The 18319-nt window shown below is 53.0% G+C and overlaps 1 protein-coding gene across 1 annotated transcript in view; it reads left to right on the plus strand.

The window, feature by feature from the left end:
• SHC3 (SHC adaptor protein 3) overlaps window positions 1-10921 on the plus strand; it is a 169610-nt gene extending 158689 nt beyond the window's left edge. Inside the window, exon 12 of the mRNA XM_062206804.1 lies at window positions 10778-10921. Within this exon, the coding sequence (XP_062062788.1) occupies window positions 10778-10921 (144 nt within the window). The remainder of the gene's footprint in view (window positions 1-10777) is intronic.
• Window positions 10922-18319: the final 7398 nt, after the last annotated feature.

Genomic DNA, 18319 nt, shown 5'->3' on the forward strand with positions numbered 1-18319 from the left:
TAATGGCCACAAAGGCCGGAGCTGAGCTGATCCAAAGCCAGGAGCCAGAAGCTTCTTCCAGGTCTCCTACACAGATGCAGGGGCCCAGCCACTTGGCCATCTTCCACTGCTTTTCCCGGCCATTAGCAGAGAGCTGGCTCAGAAGAGGAGCAGCCGGGACATGAACCAGGGCCCAATTGGGAATCCAGTACCACAGGTAGAGGCTTAACCTACCATGCCAGAGAAACGCCCAAAAGACACATTTTAAAGTAAATTTAGAGTTGCCTCTTTTACCCTTCCTATGTTTAGATACATAAATACTTACCATCATGTTACAGTCGTGTCTCAATTGCCTGTACTGTTCAGTATAGCTAAATTGTATTTCTAAGTGTTTTATTTTTGAGTTGCTCTTATTCAGATTGTTTATTGCAAAGTGTGTAAATGCAATTGATTTTTTTTACCCTGCAAGCTTATTGAAGTCATTTATTCTAGCATTTTTATGTCAATTTCTTCGGATTCTCTGTGTGTAATAGCACGTCATCTACAAATAAGTTTTTATTTTTTCCTTTCCAATCTTGGTGACTTATTTCTTTGTATTACCTAATTACCTTGTGTATGACCCCTCCCAGTGCAAAAATAAATAGAAGTGGCAAGAGCAGCCACCCTTGTCTTCTTTTTTTTTTTTAAATTTATTTGACAGGTAGAGTTATAGACAGTGAGAGAGAGAGAGAGACAGAGAGAAAGTTCTTCCTTCTGTTGGTTCACCCCCCCCCCCCAAATGGCCGCTACAGCTGGTGCTGCGCCAATCCGAAGCCAGGAGCCAGGTGCTTCCTCCTGGTCTCCCATGTGGGTGCAGGGCCCAAGCACTTGGGCCATCCTCCACTGCCTTCCTGGGCCACAGCAGAGAGCTGGACTGGAAGAGTAGCAACTGGGACAGAATCCAGCGCCCCAACCGGGACTAGAACCTGGGGTGCCGGTGCTGCAGGTGGAGGATTAGCTTAGTGAGCCACAGCACTGGCCCCCCCATGCTTGTCTTCTTAGTGCTTTCAGGGGGAAAGTATCTAGTTAGCTTTGGGCTTTTCAAAGCTTTGTCAGGCTGAAAAACTAGCTTTTACTCCTGGCTTAGTTGAGTATTTCTAGCACGAAAGGGTGCTGTGTTTTGTCAGCTCCTTCTCTGTGCTCAGTGAAATGATCTGTGATCCTTTCTTCTGTTCCTTATTGCAATGTGTGACAATAACTGATTTTCAGATGTTGAACCAACCTTGCATTCCGGGGACAAATCCCTCTTGGTCATGGTGTATGATTATTTCTGGACATTTTCTTGAAAACTTTTCCATCTTGAGAGACACTTTTCTTATGGTGTCTTTGGCCTCACAGAGTGAGTTTGGAGCTGTGTTCCCTCTTCTTCCATTTCTTGGAGGAGTTTGTTCACTCTGAGGCTATTAGTGTTGTGGGGGGAGGGCGAGGATGCAGGCAACGAAGTGCGTGGGGGCCATGGCTGTCCGACAAGGAAGAGGGGTATTGACTTCCAGGTTCTCCCCAAGACAACTTTCCTTGGAGTCAGGGTCGTCCTCCTGCAGCCTGAATTCTCCTCAAGCTGCGTGTTCAGTTTCTCTGGGTATATGCTCTCGGATTTCTTCCCTGGAGGCTAAATGCTTTGCTTTGGCCCATGGAGGGCTGAGTCTTCTCCGCCCCCCCCCCCACTGTCCCTCTCCCACAGTTGACTATCACGTCCTCTGCCTGGGGACCCTCCCTCTGCCTGCGGTGCCCCCTCCCCATCTCTCTGTTCTTTGCAGGCCTCCCTCTTCTCTGCTGGCCCGCTGTGTGGAGGTCCACCCTCCTCCATTCCTCCTTTGTTCCTGACACTTGTCCCCCCCCTTGCCCCCCAGCCGTCCTTTTACTGGGTGCTGGGGGTGCAGGGGTAGGGCCCTCCCTACGTCATGCTGAGTGACACAAAACCTCAGAGCTGCACTCTGCTTATTTCATCTCAAGGACTTCTCAATCAAGCAACATTAAAAAAAAAACACCTAGACCAGTGGTGCGGTGGGTGGGGCCTCTGCCTGCATCCAGTGCCCCAACTGCTTGCAATCCAGCTCCCTGCTAGGGGCCTGGGAGGGCAGTGGAGGATGGCCCAGGTGCTTGGGGCCCTGCACCTGCGTGGGAGACCTGGAGGAAGCTCCTGGCTCCTCGTTTTGGGTTGGCCCAGCTCCTGCCCTTGCGGCCATTTGGGGAACAAACCAGCTAGTGGAAGATCTCTCCCTGTGTATCCCCCTCTCTGTAGCTCCGCCTCTCAAATAAATAAATAAATAAATAAATAAAATCTTAAAAAAAAAAAACCACAGTAAACATTGGCCCCTTCCTCAGGAGTGTCCCTTGCTCCCCGCACAGCTCTGAAGGAACCCTGATGTGGCATTTCCCTTCCGGCGTCCACGGCCGGTTTTCCACCCTGGATTCCTTTTCTGTGGTCAGGAAAGGACTGGCTGACTCAGGCAAACGTGGGCATGCCCGAGGCTTCTCCGTGGCCGGAAACTACCTCGGGAAAGGGCATCGGGCACAGTACAGATGGGAAGGGGGCCAACTCCAAAGTGTCCAAGGGGCCCTGTGGCCTCCCCATCCCCCTGGGGAGAAGGGCCACGGGAGCAAGCAGGGTCCTAGCAAGGCTGGCGTCACGGACAGGCTCACTGTCTTGGGGCAAAGCTAATGCTTGCATGGAGCAGAGGCTGAGCAGTAGGTGTGTGAGCCCTGGGCACACAGGGCCTCCCAGCTTGGGGCTGGTGTGAGGTGGGCCCCGCACCTGAGGAGTCTTCAAGAGCCTGGAGCACTCTTCATCTCCAACCTGGGAGAGGCCTGGGTAGTGTGTCTGGGCTTGGTCTACACCCCATCTGTGGTAGACTGGACTCAGGGAACCCTTAAGTGGGCATGGGGAGAAGCCGGAGCGTCTGCTGGGGGAGCCAGCCAAAATTAGAAAGGTAGAGGGGGCAGCAGCTCCACCTGCGCAGCCTGTGACCGCCTCACCTGGATTTTATTTTTTATTATTCTTTTTTAAGGTTAAGGTATCACTGATGGTTTTGTACCATATCTGGGAAACATGGCTTTTTAAATTTATTTTATTTATCTTTATTTTCATTTTATTAGGAAAGGCAGTGAGGGAGAGTCATCGTCCATCTGCTCTTTCTCCAAATGCCTTCAATAGCCAGGGCTGCACCACACTAAAGGAGCCTGGAAATCAACCTGAATCTCCCATGTGGGTGGCCAAAGGACGTGGGCCATCGTCCACTGATTCCTAGGGTGCACACTGGTAGGAAGCTGAAGTTGGAGGCTCGGCTGGGACTTGAGCCCAGGCGTTTCGATGTGGGCTGTGGGCACCCTCTGCAGCGTCTTCTTGACTGTGACAGATGCCTGTCCCCCGGATCTGAATTTTAATCAGAAAACATCCCCATCTGACCCTCTGGAAGGGGCCAGATGTAATCATTTTACCATTGAGCGAGTGCACTCATTAACGCTTCTAACCACCTGCAGGTCAGCTCCACGGAAACACACCGTAGGCAACAGGAGCCCAGTGCATCTATAGAGGAGTACATGGTCTCCACCTCCCGGCCCAGCCCTGCTGCCTGGGTTCCTTCTCACAGCTCAGTGACTGAGCTGCACCCCCACACCTGCTCGGGCTGCTTCTTCAAATACAGTCCACTCTGTGTCCACGGCTTCTGCATCCATGGATTCAGTCAACCATGGATTGAACATATTTAAAATAGAAGCTGCCCCTGTGCTAAACATGCACAGATTTGTTTTCTTGCTATTCCCGAAACAGTGCAGCCTCACAGCTACTCACCTGGCATTTACAGTGTATCCAATGTCAATCAAAGCAAACAAACAAACAAATCAGAGATGCCCCAGAGAATACTGGCATTTATTCGATGGGAATGCACATGCCTTAGGAGACCATGGGTATATTCACAGAGGTTGAGAGAAAGGGAAGTTTTTAAAGACAAAAATGAGGAAGCTTACATCACCTGTTTGGAACAATGGTCTTTGGCCCTGGTGTATAGTAACCAGGGTGATGTCAGTCCAAGAGTGAACAGACAGGTGCTGGCCATGTGCAGTGGGACTCCGGCAGTCTTGGGTAACAGTGACTATGGGGCAGCTATGTGCAGGAACCCTTCCTTCAGAGCCTCTCGGCTTTGTTGATGTAGTTTTGTTAGGGTTGACCCAAGCAACGCCATCTTGGTTCTGACAACTTGCTCATTTCTATCACATAGGCACGATTGAAAGCAAATTGGAGGACGTGCACAGTTGGCATGCAAATGCTGCTCCATTTTATAGAAGGGACTTGAGCACCTGTGGATTTCGGTGTCCAACGGGGTCTTATTCCCTCGGGGATACTGAGAGATGACTGTGCTGACTGAACTGCTCCCAACATCCCTGGAAGCTGCCCCATCTTCCCCACCCACCTGGGCTCTCGGTACCCCACTAAGCACTGCCAGCCGGAGACTCTGCTCACGGCAAGTCTCTGCTCAAAATCTTTCTAGGACACCTGTTGCCTCCAGGGGAATGTTGACTGTTCTGTTTGCTAAGAAATGGGCCCAGCGAGCAGGTCCTGAGCACTTCCTGGTGGCTCTGCCTGCTGCTATGGACTTGCTGTTTCACTCCAACAGCAGTCCTAGGGAGTAACCACTTCATACAGAACTGACTGTTAGGGGCACCGGGGTGTGGCAGGCGCTCAAAACTGCTTTCTTGTCACTTGTCACAGCACCAGACAGCTCCTCCCTGGGCAGGACTATGGTTCTTAAGGCACAAAGGCCCCGGGGCACCTGCTTTGTGCCCTGGATGTATTTGTGCACCTGGGAGAGAAAGGGGCTGGAACCACCAGGCTGCTCTGCCTGTCGGGGGGCTGCCCGAGAGAGGCCTCTTGTTCTGTGTGGACTGGAGGACATGGTCATTCCTGGGAACGATGCACACTGGACCTGTGTGCTTGGAGCTGATGCTCAGCCCAGGGCTTCTTGGAGTGAGGTCCTGGCCCTGCCGCTTCAGCACCAGCTGGAATAGGCTCAGAAATGCAGGTTCTCGGGCCCCCAGCCCCCAAGGGCAGGACCTCTGCATGGGGCAGGTTTCTCCATTCCTCCGAGGGACTCTGACACACTCAGATCAGGAACCATGAGTCTGCTCAGCAGAGCGTTTACAAATGAGGAAGGACGCGTGGGGCGGGTGATTGGCACAGTGGTCAAGATGCTGCTGGGGACGCCAGCATCCCGTACAGGACTTCCGGTCCTAGTCCCAGCTCCGCTCCCAATTCTAGCTCCTTGGGAGGCAGCAGGTGATGGTTCAAGTAGGTGGGCTTCTGCCACATGCAGGGAGGCCCGAATGGAGGTTCATGGCTTCTCCTAACTTCAGCCTGGCCCAGCCTTGGCTGTTTTTGGCATTTGGGGAGTGAGCGAGTGGCTAGAAGATATTTTCTCTCTCTCTCTTAACTGCCACTGGAAGCCCCCAGGGCAACGCAGGGTCCCTGCGGCTTGCCCATGCCCACCTTCTTCCTGGGTGGACATCCAAGCAGGGCTCTGGGTGGCAGCATGCTGTAACTAAGAAGAAAACAATTGCATTTGACATTGTGCAAGGAACCTGCCCGCTTAGATATCAAATACCCTGCCACTGTGATCTTTCTCTACAAGGGGGAGCTAGAGGTACACAGTTTGCACCTGTCAGGGCTGGCCTAACCTCCCCAGTGAGTAGCCAAGGCAGGTGAGCCTCAGGCCCCTTCTGCCCAGTGACCCAGGTGGGTTGCAGGGAGCGCCCACTGCTCACTTCCCTCCAGTACCTGCTTCCTCTGCTTTGCTCTGGGTTAATGGGGTTTTACTAAGCTATCAACTTAATTTCCAGGGATGGCTGTGTTCTTTATGGGCTGGTGTCCTGGGCCCTCACCTTTGTGAGTGGATTTGGCATTGTCCTTGGCCACTGAGGGCATTGCAGGCAGATGTCTTTGGGGACGTTGAGGGCGGTGGGCCCAGCTGACTCTCGGTGGCAGCTGTGTGAAGCTTTCTTCCTGTTTTCTCGAGCAGTGGCTCCTATCCAGTCCAGGACAGCACAGCTCCCAGGTAGCCCAGGGTCCCACGGGAGGGGCCACGCTCACAGCAGTGCCTTCACGGGCACACAGGGTCCCCTGAGATATTCCGGGGATAAGGGACCACGGTCCCACCCGGCTGCATAGCTCCTTCAGACATCAACTTGAAGGTGGAGTCAGTGGCAACAGCCGGCACCAACAGTATACCGGACACACGGTTGGAAGAAACAGCAGAGTTGATGTTGCTAGAATGTTCTTCCAAAGGGCCAGTCCTGCTGCCTCCATCTCCTGCCAGGGCGTGGGGGCTCAGTGACCCTCCCAGACCCCCATGTCCCCATAAGGCTCGCACATACAGCCAGAGAACAGGCGGCTTCTGCCACAGGGCACTTCTGATGGTCACCGGGGTACGGCAGAGCTGCTACCCCATCATGCTGATGTCCCTTCAAAGCAGGTGTAGTCACCGTCAGTGGAGCAGGAAGTGTGGAGAGCTGTGTGCATGACCCAAGACTGCTGACCACCAGGCTCCCTCCCGTCTCATTGCTGCTGCCTACTCCTCCCAGCCCTGGGGATCTCCTGGGGGAACGATTGCCCCATCTCGTTCTATGGCCAGTGATACCCAGGTGGCTCCGATTGTGGTGCCAGAATCTGCCTATGATTTGTCTTGTTTTTGGTCTGGTCACAGTCAAGAGAAGCCCCCACGGTTCCCCCAACCCTTGTGGGGACAATGAGGGTACCTGGGAGGAAGGGCAAAATGACAAGACTGACCGCAGCTGTCCCCAGGCCACAGAGATCCCTGCACCCCCAGGTGTGGCAGGAACACACCTGCCACAGAATCAGCACCCCACTTCTGCCCTCTCCTCCCCTCCCCGCTTTCTCACCCCTCACCCCTGCCTCTACCCCAGCTCTCCACCCCGCCTGGTGGACGCGGGGGTGATGCCTGCCGATCACCTGCCACATAGAGCCAGGCGAGGGAAGAGCCTATTTTAATTAGCCTTGAGAATAGTAACCCATTCCCAGCAATAATGCTTTAGAGAAATCAAGCCAGAAAAGGAATTCCTACCTGGAACCATTCCTGAGCGAGCCGAGGACCAGCAGGTGTCGCTTTCCCTCCTCTGTGAAGCCTCCTCGCCCAAGAACCTTGTCCCGCCGTCTGTGGGTTTGGGAGATGCCTGGTGTCATGTGCCCACCATAAAGCAGTGTCACTGCCCTGAAGCCCTGGGCTGTACCTCTTCAACGAGCCCCCAGCACCTGGCAACCCCTGATCTTTTTACTGTCTCCATAGTTTTAGTTTTGCCTTTTTCAGAATGTCGTATGATTTGAATTATACAGTAAGTGACCTATCATTCACTTGTAATATATATTCAAGCTTCCTCTGTGACTTCACCCTGGCTTGACCCTCATTCCATTGTTTGGATGTGCTACCGTTCACCCACTGGAGGGCGTCTTAATTACCTCCAAGATTTGGCTGTTATGAGCACAGCTCCTCTCATCATCCATGTGGACCTAGGCTTTCAGCTCCTTTGAATAAATATTGAGCCGCAGTGATGTCTGGACCTTAGGATAACACTGTTTAAGAAACCCTCAAACTGTCCTCCATGGTAGCTGTATCATTTTGCATCCCCATGAGCAGCGAATCAGAGTCTCTATTGCTCCACCTCCTCACCAGCACTTGGTGTTGTGCATGTTCTGGACTTTGGCCACTCCAAAAGGTGTCTTGATTTCTCACTGTTGTTTTAATCTGCTTTTTATAAGCTAATTTGTCTTCTGTAAGTCCTCCTTGGGAAGATGTCTGTTAAGGTTTTGACCCATTTTTTTGATTGAGCCATTTTCTTATTGTTGAATCTTAAGAGTCCTTATGTACATATATTGGCTAAGAGTCTTTTATCAGATTTTTTTTTTCCTGCAAATATTGTCTCCCAGTCTGTGGCTTGCATTGTCATCCTTTTGACAGGGCAGAAAAATTTAATTTGAATCAAGTCCAGATTATTCAATTTTTCATTCATGGATTGTGTCTTTGAAGTTATGCTCAAAAAGTTCTTTCCAAACCCAGGATTATCTAGGTCTTTTCCCATCACTGTCTTCTAGGAATTCTATAATTTTGCATTACCTTTAGGTCTGTGATACATTTTGAGTCAATTTTTGTAAAAGATATAAGATCTATGTCTACATGTCCAGTTTTCCAGCATTATTTGTTGAAAAGGCTACTTTCTCCCCATGGCATTGCCCTCGATACTTTGTCATCAATGCATTGATGTATCTGTGTGGGTCTGTCTCTGGGATCTCTGTTCTGTTTCACTGTTCTGCCAATACCATGACGTTTTGATGACTAAAGTTGTGATGTTTTATAATAAGTCTTGAACTTGAGTAATGAAAGTTCTCCAAGTTTACTTTTTTCCTTTGGTATTGTGTTGGCCACTCTGAGCCTTTTTCTTGTGTGTCTAAATTTGATTATTGATTTGTTGTTGTCCATGATATAACTTGTAGGGATGTTGAATGGGATTGCTTTGAATATAGAATCTTCATATCCATGAATATGGGATATCTCTCCATTTTATTAGTTCTGCTTTGATTTCTTTTAACAGACTATCCTAGTTTTTCCTCATATAGATTTTATACTTTCTTTTAGATGTAAGTCTAAGTAGTTCCCTTGTGAGATACTGATCCATAGTGTTCTCTAAAGTCTTTGGTTTTGGTGTTCAGGTGATGTTGGCTTCACTGAATGAGTTAGAAGTCATCTGTCTGATCTCATATTATGAAAGAGCTCATGGAGAATTGGCAGAAATTCTTCCTTACATGTTGTAGAACTCACCAGGTGCCAGTGCCGCCTGGGGAGGGGGGGTGTTTTCTGTTTTGGAAGGTATCAAAAAGATTTTTGAGGATCCATCATATGCATGGATTTTAAACTTTTTGCACTAAAACAAGCTTTTCCTTGAACTATTTTCTGTAAACTTTTAAAAAATATTTATTTTATTTATTTAAAACTAAGAGTTACAGAGAGAGAGAGAGAGAGAGAGAGAGTTCCATTGTACATCCACTGATTCACTCCCCAAATGGCCTCAATAGCTTGGGCTGGGCCAGATGGAAGCCAGGAGCCAGGAGCTTCTTCTGGGTCTCCCATGCAGGTAGCAGGGGCTCAAGCACTTGGGCCATCTTCTACAGCTTTCCCAGGTCATTAGCAGGGAACTGGACCAGAAGTGGAGCAGCCAGGGCTAGCCAGGATTCGAACCAGCACCCATATGGGATGCTGGCATTGCAGGCAGCAGCTTTACCCGCTATGCCACAGTGCTGGCCCCTCCATGAATTTTTTGAACAACTCTCGTGTTCAAAAAAGGTACTAACCAGTGCTCTCAGCTTTTCCAGTGTGTTGGAGTCCCTGGGATGGGGGGTGGGGGGGGCACTGCTGCCCAGGCTCCACCCTGAGCTCTGGATGGACTTGGCCTAGGCTGGGGCCCTGCAGGGAGCTCAAGTGGCGACCATGGCCCCAGGCACTTGTATGTCATGATCCCTTCTTCATGCACCCCAGTTCTCTCAGAACTTAACATGAGTGTTCATCATAGGGAAACAGGAGGAGCTGATGTTAAAGCAACACCCAACATATGGCCTCAGGTTGAGCATCTGGGGGCCCATCTTCTGAACATGCACCCTGCTCAGGTCACTCAGGGGCTCCTCTGGGTCAGGAATTCCAAGAACCCCAGGGGAATCAAGCAACCCCAGTGGGAATACATTGGAATGTCTTGCAGAGGATTCCTTTCTGAATCTCACGAACACATGACATCCTTTTGTCCAAGTACCAGGATATGTGGCCTGGGAGGTCCCTTCCCCTTCCAGGGCTTCCAGAGAGGGATGGACAGGGGTCCTGCAGGGGAAAGCAGCCTAACTTCAATGCTGCCATCACTGCCCCGAGCAGGCGGCATGGGCCTCTCAGAGCCCCTTGGCCAGGATTTCTCATTTGCACACCCAGAGTGTAGATTTGGGGTGAGAGTGGCATCTGGAGCTGATGTCCCAGAGGTCCAGGGCCCATCGATGGCCTAAGGGAGAGACAGACAAGAGTGCAGCATTAGGGGAGGTGGGGGTGTCTGAGAGGCTGGAGAAGGGAGACTATGGGGACAAACATGTAAGGACAATAGACATCCCCTTGGGAAGTCCCCCACGGGCTGTGGGGCGAGCTGACAGCCGTGGGGAAGGATGGGCTCCCAGCAACTCCTGTGAACACTCATGGGGAAGGGATCCTCGTGGCTACAGGGCAGGTGCAGACCCGCAGGCATCCAGGGCCAGGAGGGCCCACAGGTGAGCCCGGTGCCTGCTGCCTCAAAAGAGCAAGTCAGGGAGACGGGCCTGAACTCCTTGCCAGTCTGTTCCAGCTGGGCCCCAACCTTCCACCTGGGTGCTGTGCTAGGCTCTAGAACTCAAAGACACAAACACGCAGCACAGCCATGCTCACCTCCAGTGGGGGAGCTCCCGGGGCTGCCTGGAGCGCCTATGAGGGAAGCACAGGTGCCAGTGCTGCCTGGGGAGGGGACGGGGAGAGAGGCCGCCTGCAGGTGCTGGAGTGGACTGGGTTCTCACGGAACGTGCCCAGAGCACGATGGACCGAGCCGTCCCAGGGCTCAGTCCCGCAGCAGCAGACAGGGGACGTGGGCAGAACTGAGCAGCTGTCGTCAGCAACCGGGCTGGTCCCCAGGGAGCCCTCCTCAACCCCGAACCTGCCATGGAGCATGCTCAGTCTCCCCTCCGCCTCTCTCACAGGTCCGGACAAAGGACAGGGTCTTCGACAGCATCAGCCACCTCATCAACCACCACCTGGAGAGCAGTGTGCCCATCGTCTCGGCGGGGAGCGAGCTGTGCCTGCAGCAGCCGGTGGAGAGGAGGCCCCCGGGAGACCAGGGCTAGCGTGGGAGCCCGGCCAGCTGCTTGTGGGCTCAGAGCCCGAGTTCAAGTTTTATAAACTTCCTCCAGATCTCTCACATGCATACTAAAGGTGTACATACCTATACATCCTGTACAAATTATCCCTCTATATTTATATTTTTTAAGACTAAGAAAGATGTAAGACTAATGTTCTGTGCTGTATGTTTTTAATGAAAAAAAAAAAAAAGTTTGTAGTTGTCCAGGCAAAAATTGAATTCCGCTGAACCATTCCACTGGGAAATCCCTCTAGGAAGGTGTAAGCCTGCAGTTTTACCCAACAAGCACAATCCAAGGGGAAAAGAGGCAAGCGGGAGGTTTGGGCAATAGTCGTGGGATTGTACTACAAGAAGGCAGCATGCTGCCCAAACGGCGGGCTGGCCCTGTGTTTGCCGCCCCGCCGCCCCCGCACCCCCCGGCTCTGCAGCATCCGCTGTGCTGGGCTGCGCACCTGTATCCCGCCTCCAGCACCGGACGACTGAGCAGCAGGTGGGTTTCCAGCGCCCCCAGCGGGGCCCTGTCACCCTTGCCTCCTGTTGTGCGAGGAGCCTTGGGGATTCATTTTATGCCAAGTACGGCACCACATGAGCCGCACCGATCAGTCTTGGACAGGCACAGCCTCCACCACTCTGGGTCTTTGGAGTCAGTTTGAGGTTCTGCCTTGGGGCAGGGGACGCTAAGCTGCCTTATGGTCCCCAAGGCAAGGTTTCCGGAGGCTGCTCCCCCACAGCTCCTGGTCTTAACCCTCTTCCTTCCAGGTTGTCTCTTAATGGGCCCTTGGGTGTTAGACCTGGTGGTGTTTACAGTAGAAACACCTCGGTTTAGATCACCCCGTGGTGTCACAGAGGCTGTCCTAGAAAGAATGAGAGCATGCATGTGCTCTCTGGCACCTCCTCCTGGTGCTGTGACCTTGGCTCCTGGGTGGTGACACCCAGGGCAGACAGCACACTTGCTCCGCTGGACAAAAGATGCGTCTCACACATTCAGAGTTGCCCACTGATAGCATGGAGCAAGCTTGAGAAATCTGGTGTGCCTTGGTTTTGTCAAGCAGGTTTTGTCCTGCTAAGGGTGTGACCCCGGCTTCAGCTCTTGGAGTGCTGTGTGGCCCGGTGGCTCGGGGCAGGTGCCATGTGCTCATTTGTAGTCAGGCAGGGCAGCACGGAGCTGTGCAGCCACGGTTGCTGGGCCTTGCTGGGCCACCCTGCACCGCCGGACAGGGAAGAGCTATTGGGTGGAGACAGAGCACGTGCCAGGCTTCTATGGAGTTTTTACCCTTTGAGGGTCCAGTGAATCCAAGCTGATGATGGAGTCAGTCTTCTAGACTGTTCTGTGGTGGAGTGGGGCTCTGGGGAGCCTGGCACCAGTGTAGACCACCCTGCTGCTTCTTGGAATGCTTTCAGATCCAGATGCAATGTGGATGCCTTGCTCCAAGGTGTCTGAGCTGGGATGCTGGTGGCAGCCAGCTCAGGCTGTCAAATTACAAACAGTCAGATTCCGGGAGCCAGTGGCTCTGAAAACCACAATGTGCTTCTGTCCAGCGAGGCCTGTGGCCCTGTAGATACACATACGGGTCCAGTACCCCTGTGTGCAAATGTGCCCTACACATAAAGATGCAACCTGCGGATAAGATGCCTGCGTTCCACCCACAGCAGAGTGCCTGGGTTCCATCCCCGGCTCTGGCTCCTGAGACCTGCTTCCTGCTAGTGCAGACCCTGGGAGGCAGTCCTTGCTTTCCCTGCCACCTGAGTGGGAGACCTGGACTGACTTCCTGGCTCCTGGCTCTGGCCCCAGCCCATCCCAGGCTGGTGTGGGCATCTGGGGAAGGGGCCAGCAGATGACGGTATACTCTCCCTGTCCCTTGATTTTTTAGAAAAGGATCAAGTGACCTTCTCTTGAGGTCTGGCATTCCCCAAGCCAAAAAGCTACCATCAAGGTCCTGGCAAAGTAGGAAACGAGAGTAAAAAACCATGAGCAGCATAAGGTTGGAGCGACTTTCTTTTTATTCTTGTGGGTACTTAAGAAGTAGCAGTGTGACGTTTGGGCCTCTGTGCACTCTGAAGTCAATGTGTATTTCATAGGCAATATACTAATATATATTTTTGCATGAGCATCAATTTAGAGAATTTAAAGTATTGGAATCAATTTTTTTTCTTTTCCATATTAATTCAAAACATAGAGTCTTAAGCTCAGATGAGCAGATCAGTGACCCTGGGGCAGCACCATGTGAGAAAATCCGCCCTCCTTCTTAAGCCTTGGAGCAGATTTCAGACGCAGGGCCAGCTGTGGTTTTCTGATCCTCATCTCTGTCCCTTGCAAAGGGAGCTGGAGCCCACCCACGAGTTGTCTCAGAGCTCCTGCCAGTACGCTGTGGGGACGAGCCCTCCCCATGAGCCACACTCGCCCAGGGCAAGACCCAGGCTTAGGTAGGCATCGCCCCTTGCCTGGGGCCATGCAGGCAGTGGGCAGCAGAGCTGTTCTGCTCCCCTGGCATTGCCCATGCTCTGCTGGGTGCCGGCCGGTGCTCAGAGCCCCAGAGTCACAGGTGAGCCCGAGAGGGCCACCCCGTTGCCCAGCGCCGGGCCCCTCATCCTCACAAGTTCTCAGCCTACATCTCCATCTGGGCAGCGCAGGTGAGGCGGGCTGCTGGCCACAGACACGGGTGCAGCAGCACCACACCATGCACCCAAGGGCTCCCACGGTTGCTGTGTGCTGTGCTGGGCCCATGAGCGTGTCCCAGCCCTGCAGCCCCCTCCTGGGACCACCACCACTCCACCCGGATCCCTGTGTCTGCTGGAGCATGGAGCAGGTTGGCCATCCACCATGGCCCCTCTCTGCTCCTGAGACGTGGCCTCCCCTCGCACCCCACCCTCCTGGGTGACTCAGCCAGCCAGGCCTCCCAGGGGTTTGGCTCTTGGTGGTCAAGGTCAGTGTCGATCTTGACCCACAAGGCTCCTCTGCATAGCTCCCTGTAGAACCAGGCGGGCAGTTGCATAAACAGTGTGGCCAAAGGACTGGGTGCGTCCAACCTCCATGCCATGTCCTGGGGTCTTCCTGATGCCCCAGCTCTGAAATGCAGCGCTCTGTCCTGGGAGCTCCGTTCCCAAGCAGTGGCTCAGAACATGGATGCCCTGGCTCCTGCTTCCTCTGCACCGGTCACACCTGCAGGCCAGACCATGTCGCCTTGCTGTGCGCTGAGCCTGGCAGAGGCCTGGACTGCAGCCCTCCCCAGGGCACTGCTGGTGGTGCTGGACACCTCTGTCCAATCCCAGCTCTTACACGTCCAGCGCCCTGTGGGTACAGGCTGGGTGCCCAAACCCCGAGCCTGGGCTTGCTCCACATTGCAAGGCTGTACCACGAGAGGGCGTAGGGGTGGGTGAGTTGTGTAAGTGTGAGGAATGCTGCCTTTCTGGAGTGTTCATTCACAAACCTGGGCCTTGCTGGCCAGAGGAGGGGTGTGTCCCTAAATCTCTTTCTGTGGACCGTGCAGTGGAAGGCAGAGGAGGATTGTGGGAAGATGGCGAGTTGGCCACGGCCAAGGGATCCCACTGGGTCTCAGAATAATACTTGGGTTCTCGTGTACAACTTTTAGAGTTGGTACTGAGAAAGACAAAATTGGAAAAACCCAATTCCTAGCATGCAGAGCAAAGCCTTTAAGTGTTGGCCCCATGCAGGCTCCCAAGGAAGGGAGGGGCCCATTTCTCAGAGGAGGACATGGGAGCCGGGTGACTCCCGTGGCTCCCGAGGCTCACTGGTCAGTGGCTGAACCAGGCAGCAGTGGGGAGCTTCTTAAGTCCCCGCCCTTGTGGGCCTGCCATGAAGGCCGTCCTGGGACTCCCGTCTCTGGTTTTTCATTTGCACCCTGTTTCCAAATGCTGCAGGCCCCAGTCACTCAGACCAAGGGGCCGGGCGTCTATTCCCTCAGTAGGGGCTCTGCTGGAGCCAGACCCAGAGAGAGGATCTGGATCTGTGTGTGTCCTGGTTTACTTGGGCAGCAGTCCTCAGAATGGAGAGTGAGGGGAGTACAGAAGGCAGGAGCTAGCCAGCTGTGGGCAGCTGCAGGTTGCTGCAGACTTAGCCAGTACCGGAGGAGAAAGCACGCACCCCACTGGTAGAAAAGGCTGTTTCTGGGGACAGGTTCAGACCTCTCTGTGCACACCTGGGCACTTCCCAGCAGGGGGACCCGGGCACAGTTAGGTATTGGTGGTAAGCAGCCTTGGGCTGGGAGGCAGGCAGCAGAACCAGCTGGTGCTGGACCCCATCCCTCCCCATCACTGGGTCCGAGGGAGCCCCAAGAGTCTGTATTTCAAAGAAATTTCAGGCTGATGCCAGCGCAGGTGTCCCAACTTTGAGAACCTCTCTCTCTCTCTCTCTCTCTCTCTTTTTTTTTTTTTGGACAGGCAGAGTGGACAGTGAGAGAGAGAGAGAGAGAAAGGTCTTCCTTTGCCGTTGGTTCACCCTCCAATGGCGCTGCGGCCAGCGCACCGCGCTGATCCGAAGCCAGGAGCCAGGTGCTTCTCCTGGTCTCCCATGGGGTGCAGGGCCCAAGCACTTGGGCCATCCTCCACTGCCCTCCAGGCCACAGCAGAGAGCTGGCCTGGAAGAGGGGCAACCGGGACAGAATCCGGTGCCTCGACCGGGACTAGAACCTGATGTGCCGGCGCCGCTAGGTGGAGGATTAGCCTAGTGAGCCGCAGTGCTGGCCAAGAACCTCTCTTGCTGTTGGCTTTTCGCTGCCAACTGATGCTGAAGAGGCTTCCGTCTCACCTCGTACTGTGGAGCCCAGGGCCCATGCTGGGAATTTATAAATGGAAGATGATTATGCATTGATAATTCCATGCAACCATTGCTGGCAGATAAAATGCCATCTGCCAGCCACAATTTATTTAGAATGGGGCTTATACATATTTATAAGTTTGCAGCAACAAATGCAGTTTTCAAACTGGCATGTTTTATAGCTGCTAGGAAAATTGCAACTTTATACCAGAATTAGTGAGTGTGCATTGCACACGTATGTACACACCTGCATACGTTTGGTTGAGCATCTCTTGGTGCACACACACACGCACACACAGATGGGTTCTGTGAGGTGCATCTGAGGAGTCTTTGCTGGGCTTTGGTTTTGCACTCAGAAGGACAGCTGCAAAGTTATTTGTGGACAAACAGGTCCTGGGGTCTGTGGACCCTGGAGGAGGGTCCTGGATGCTACAGCTGTGAGACCCAAGCACCGACGGGGTGGGGACAGGACATGAGGTCAGTGAGGGCGGGGAAGCGCACTGCAGGAAGTGACAGAGGGAAGACAGGGAAGAGAAGCCAGCGGGGAGGACAGGAAAGAAGAGGGACAGAGGGAGAATGAAAAGAATGCAGCCTTGCGACTTCCTTTCTCTAACAGTGTGTTGCTCCAGGCGACGCCTTTGTGTGGGAAGGTGGCTGGCTCCTGGTGGGACAGTGGCACACGGGTGCACTGCTCAGCGTTCCTAACCAGCCTGCTTGACCTCATTTGTACGTTAGCTTCTAGGTGGCAGGCCCTGTCCCAGGCTTGTGGGACATGGAAGTTTCTGCCTGAGTTTATCGTCTCGCACAGGATGAACACACGCTAGGCTGTGGGAGTGTGACCAGGCCTTGCAGTATAGGAGTGTCCCAAGTTCAACAGGACCAGCGAGGGCAGATGCCCAGGGGGGTGTGAGACCCTGGGAGGGCTTTGGACAGGAGGTAGATGTGGTGAATGTCAGAGGAGGCAGGCGAGGGTGTGGCAGGCTTTGGGCTCACCTGGTGCAGGTGAGTGGCCAGCATCAGAGGAGATGTCACAGGGGAGAGCAGGTGCACCAGGCTCCACGTTTTGCCCTCTCTGCTGTCACAGGTGCCCTGGGTAAATGAATCCCTGAGACCCCAAACACGCAGGCTCCTTCCTCACGGCTGGAAGGACCATTCTTAGAGAACCGGAAATCAAACCTCAGACAATTCTAACTTTCTACTTTTACTTTCGTCTCGTCTTGAGATGCTATAGTTAGAACAACATGTGCATGGGGAGTGAGTGCTCTGGCCCTGAGCTGCTGAGGTAGTGAATCCACACTCACATAGACACTTTTAACACAACCAGTGTTTGTGGCCACAGAAGTCGAGTGACCCTCAGCAAAGCAGGAATGAATGAACAATCCGTGTTGGGACATGGAGCTCCCTTGTTTTGTGATGACGATGTGTGGGTTGCAAGCAGACTGTTCTCTGTTCTTTCTGACCTCTGCATACAATTGTTCCGGATTATTGTAAAATTAACCATGTGAATGTTTCTTTTTATGCAAAATGAAATATTTGGTGTCGAAATCCCTGGATTAGGTGGCAACTCCATGTCAATTTAATGTGTAATGATATTTACTACTTTTTTTTTTAAAAAAAGCAGCTGGATGGTAATTGTCACATCTTGGCCCATGAGTATTATTTGAGGACTGTTTGTTGCTCATTCACGGCCTTCAGCTCTGCCGCTGGGAGACCCCGGCCCGCTGGGCATCTCTGAGGAGTGGAAACACAAAAAGGGACTCCAAGTTTCGCAATCTTTGTTCTGTGAAAAACACGACAAGACCTAGGACGTTTGGTTGACGTTTTGGAGCCGGGACGGTACAGCAGGTGAGGAGAACTGGCTTACAGCCCCCTCCTCCTCTTCAGTCCCCTGCACTCCCACAGGAAACCACGGGGTCTCCACGACAAGCCCTGCCCGAGGCCCCTGGCGCATCTTGGGCCTCCGGGAGCAGCAGGCGAGGGAATCCCACGGGATCCCCATGAGCCGTCCCGGGCCCGGGAGCCGAGGACGGCGCAGCTCTCGAGGCGATGCTACACTCCTCGTCCTGGCAGTGGGACTCCGTGCCTTGATTCTCTGAACGGTGGGTGTGTGTAGCTGCTCGTAGGCAAGCCCTTTGGATATTCGACTTAGATACTAAAAATAAAACATTTGGGTGTTGAGGTTTTACACCATAGATACAAGTGAAAAGCATGGAGTTGGTCATGTAATTAGATGTTTTCTATACAATGTACCTTGTTACACCTCTGTGAAAGGCTCTTGACCAGTGCAGAGTAACTCAAGGGTTGAGAGAAACAACCATTTTTTAAAAAATAGCTAATTGTTGAAATGACTGTCAGTGTAATTCTGCTGGCAATAAAGGCTTCTGGGAAAAAAAAAAATCTTCCTTTGAATGTGGGTCTGGCACTGCGTCCGTGGGGAGGGGAGGCTGAACCTTTTCCCGGGAGGGTAGGCTTCTCAGTTCCTCCCCGGGGAGATTTCTGGAAAAACAGAGTCAAATCTTACCCCATCCATCAAGGGCATGGGAGGGGAAGGGTGGCTCGGCAGGGGCGTGGCCTGGCGATTTGTTGGCTTCTGTGATCCAGAGCCCGGTC

This window comes from Lepus europaeus, chromosome 12, assembly GCF_033115175.1.
Source record: "Lepus europaeus isolate LE1 chromosome 12, mLepTim1.pri, whole genome shotgun sequence".
NCBI lineage: Eukaryota > Metazoa > Chordata > Mammalia > Lagomorpha > Leporidae > Lepus > Lepus europaeus.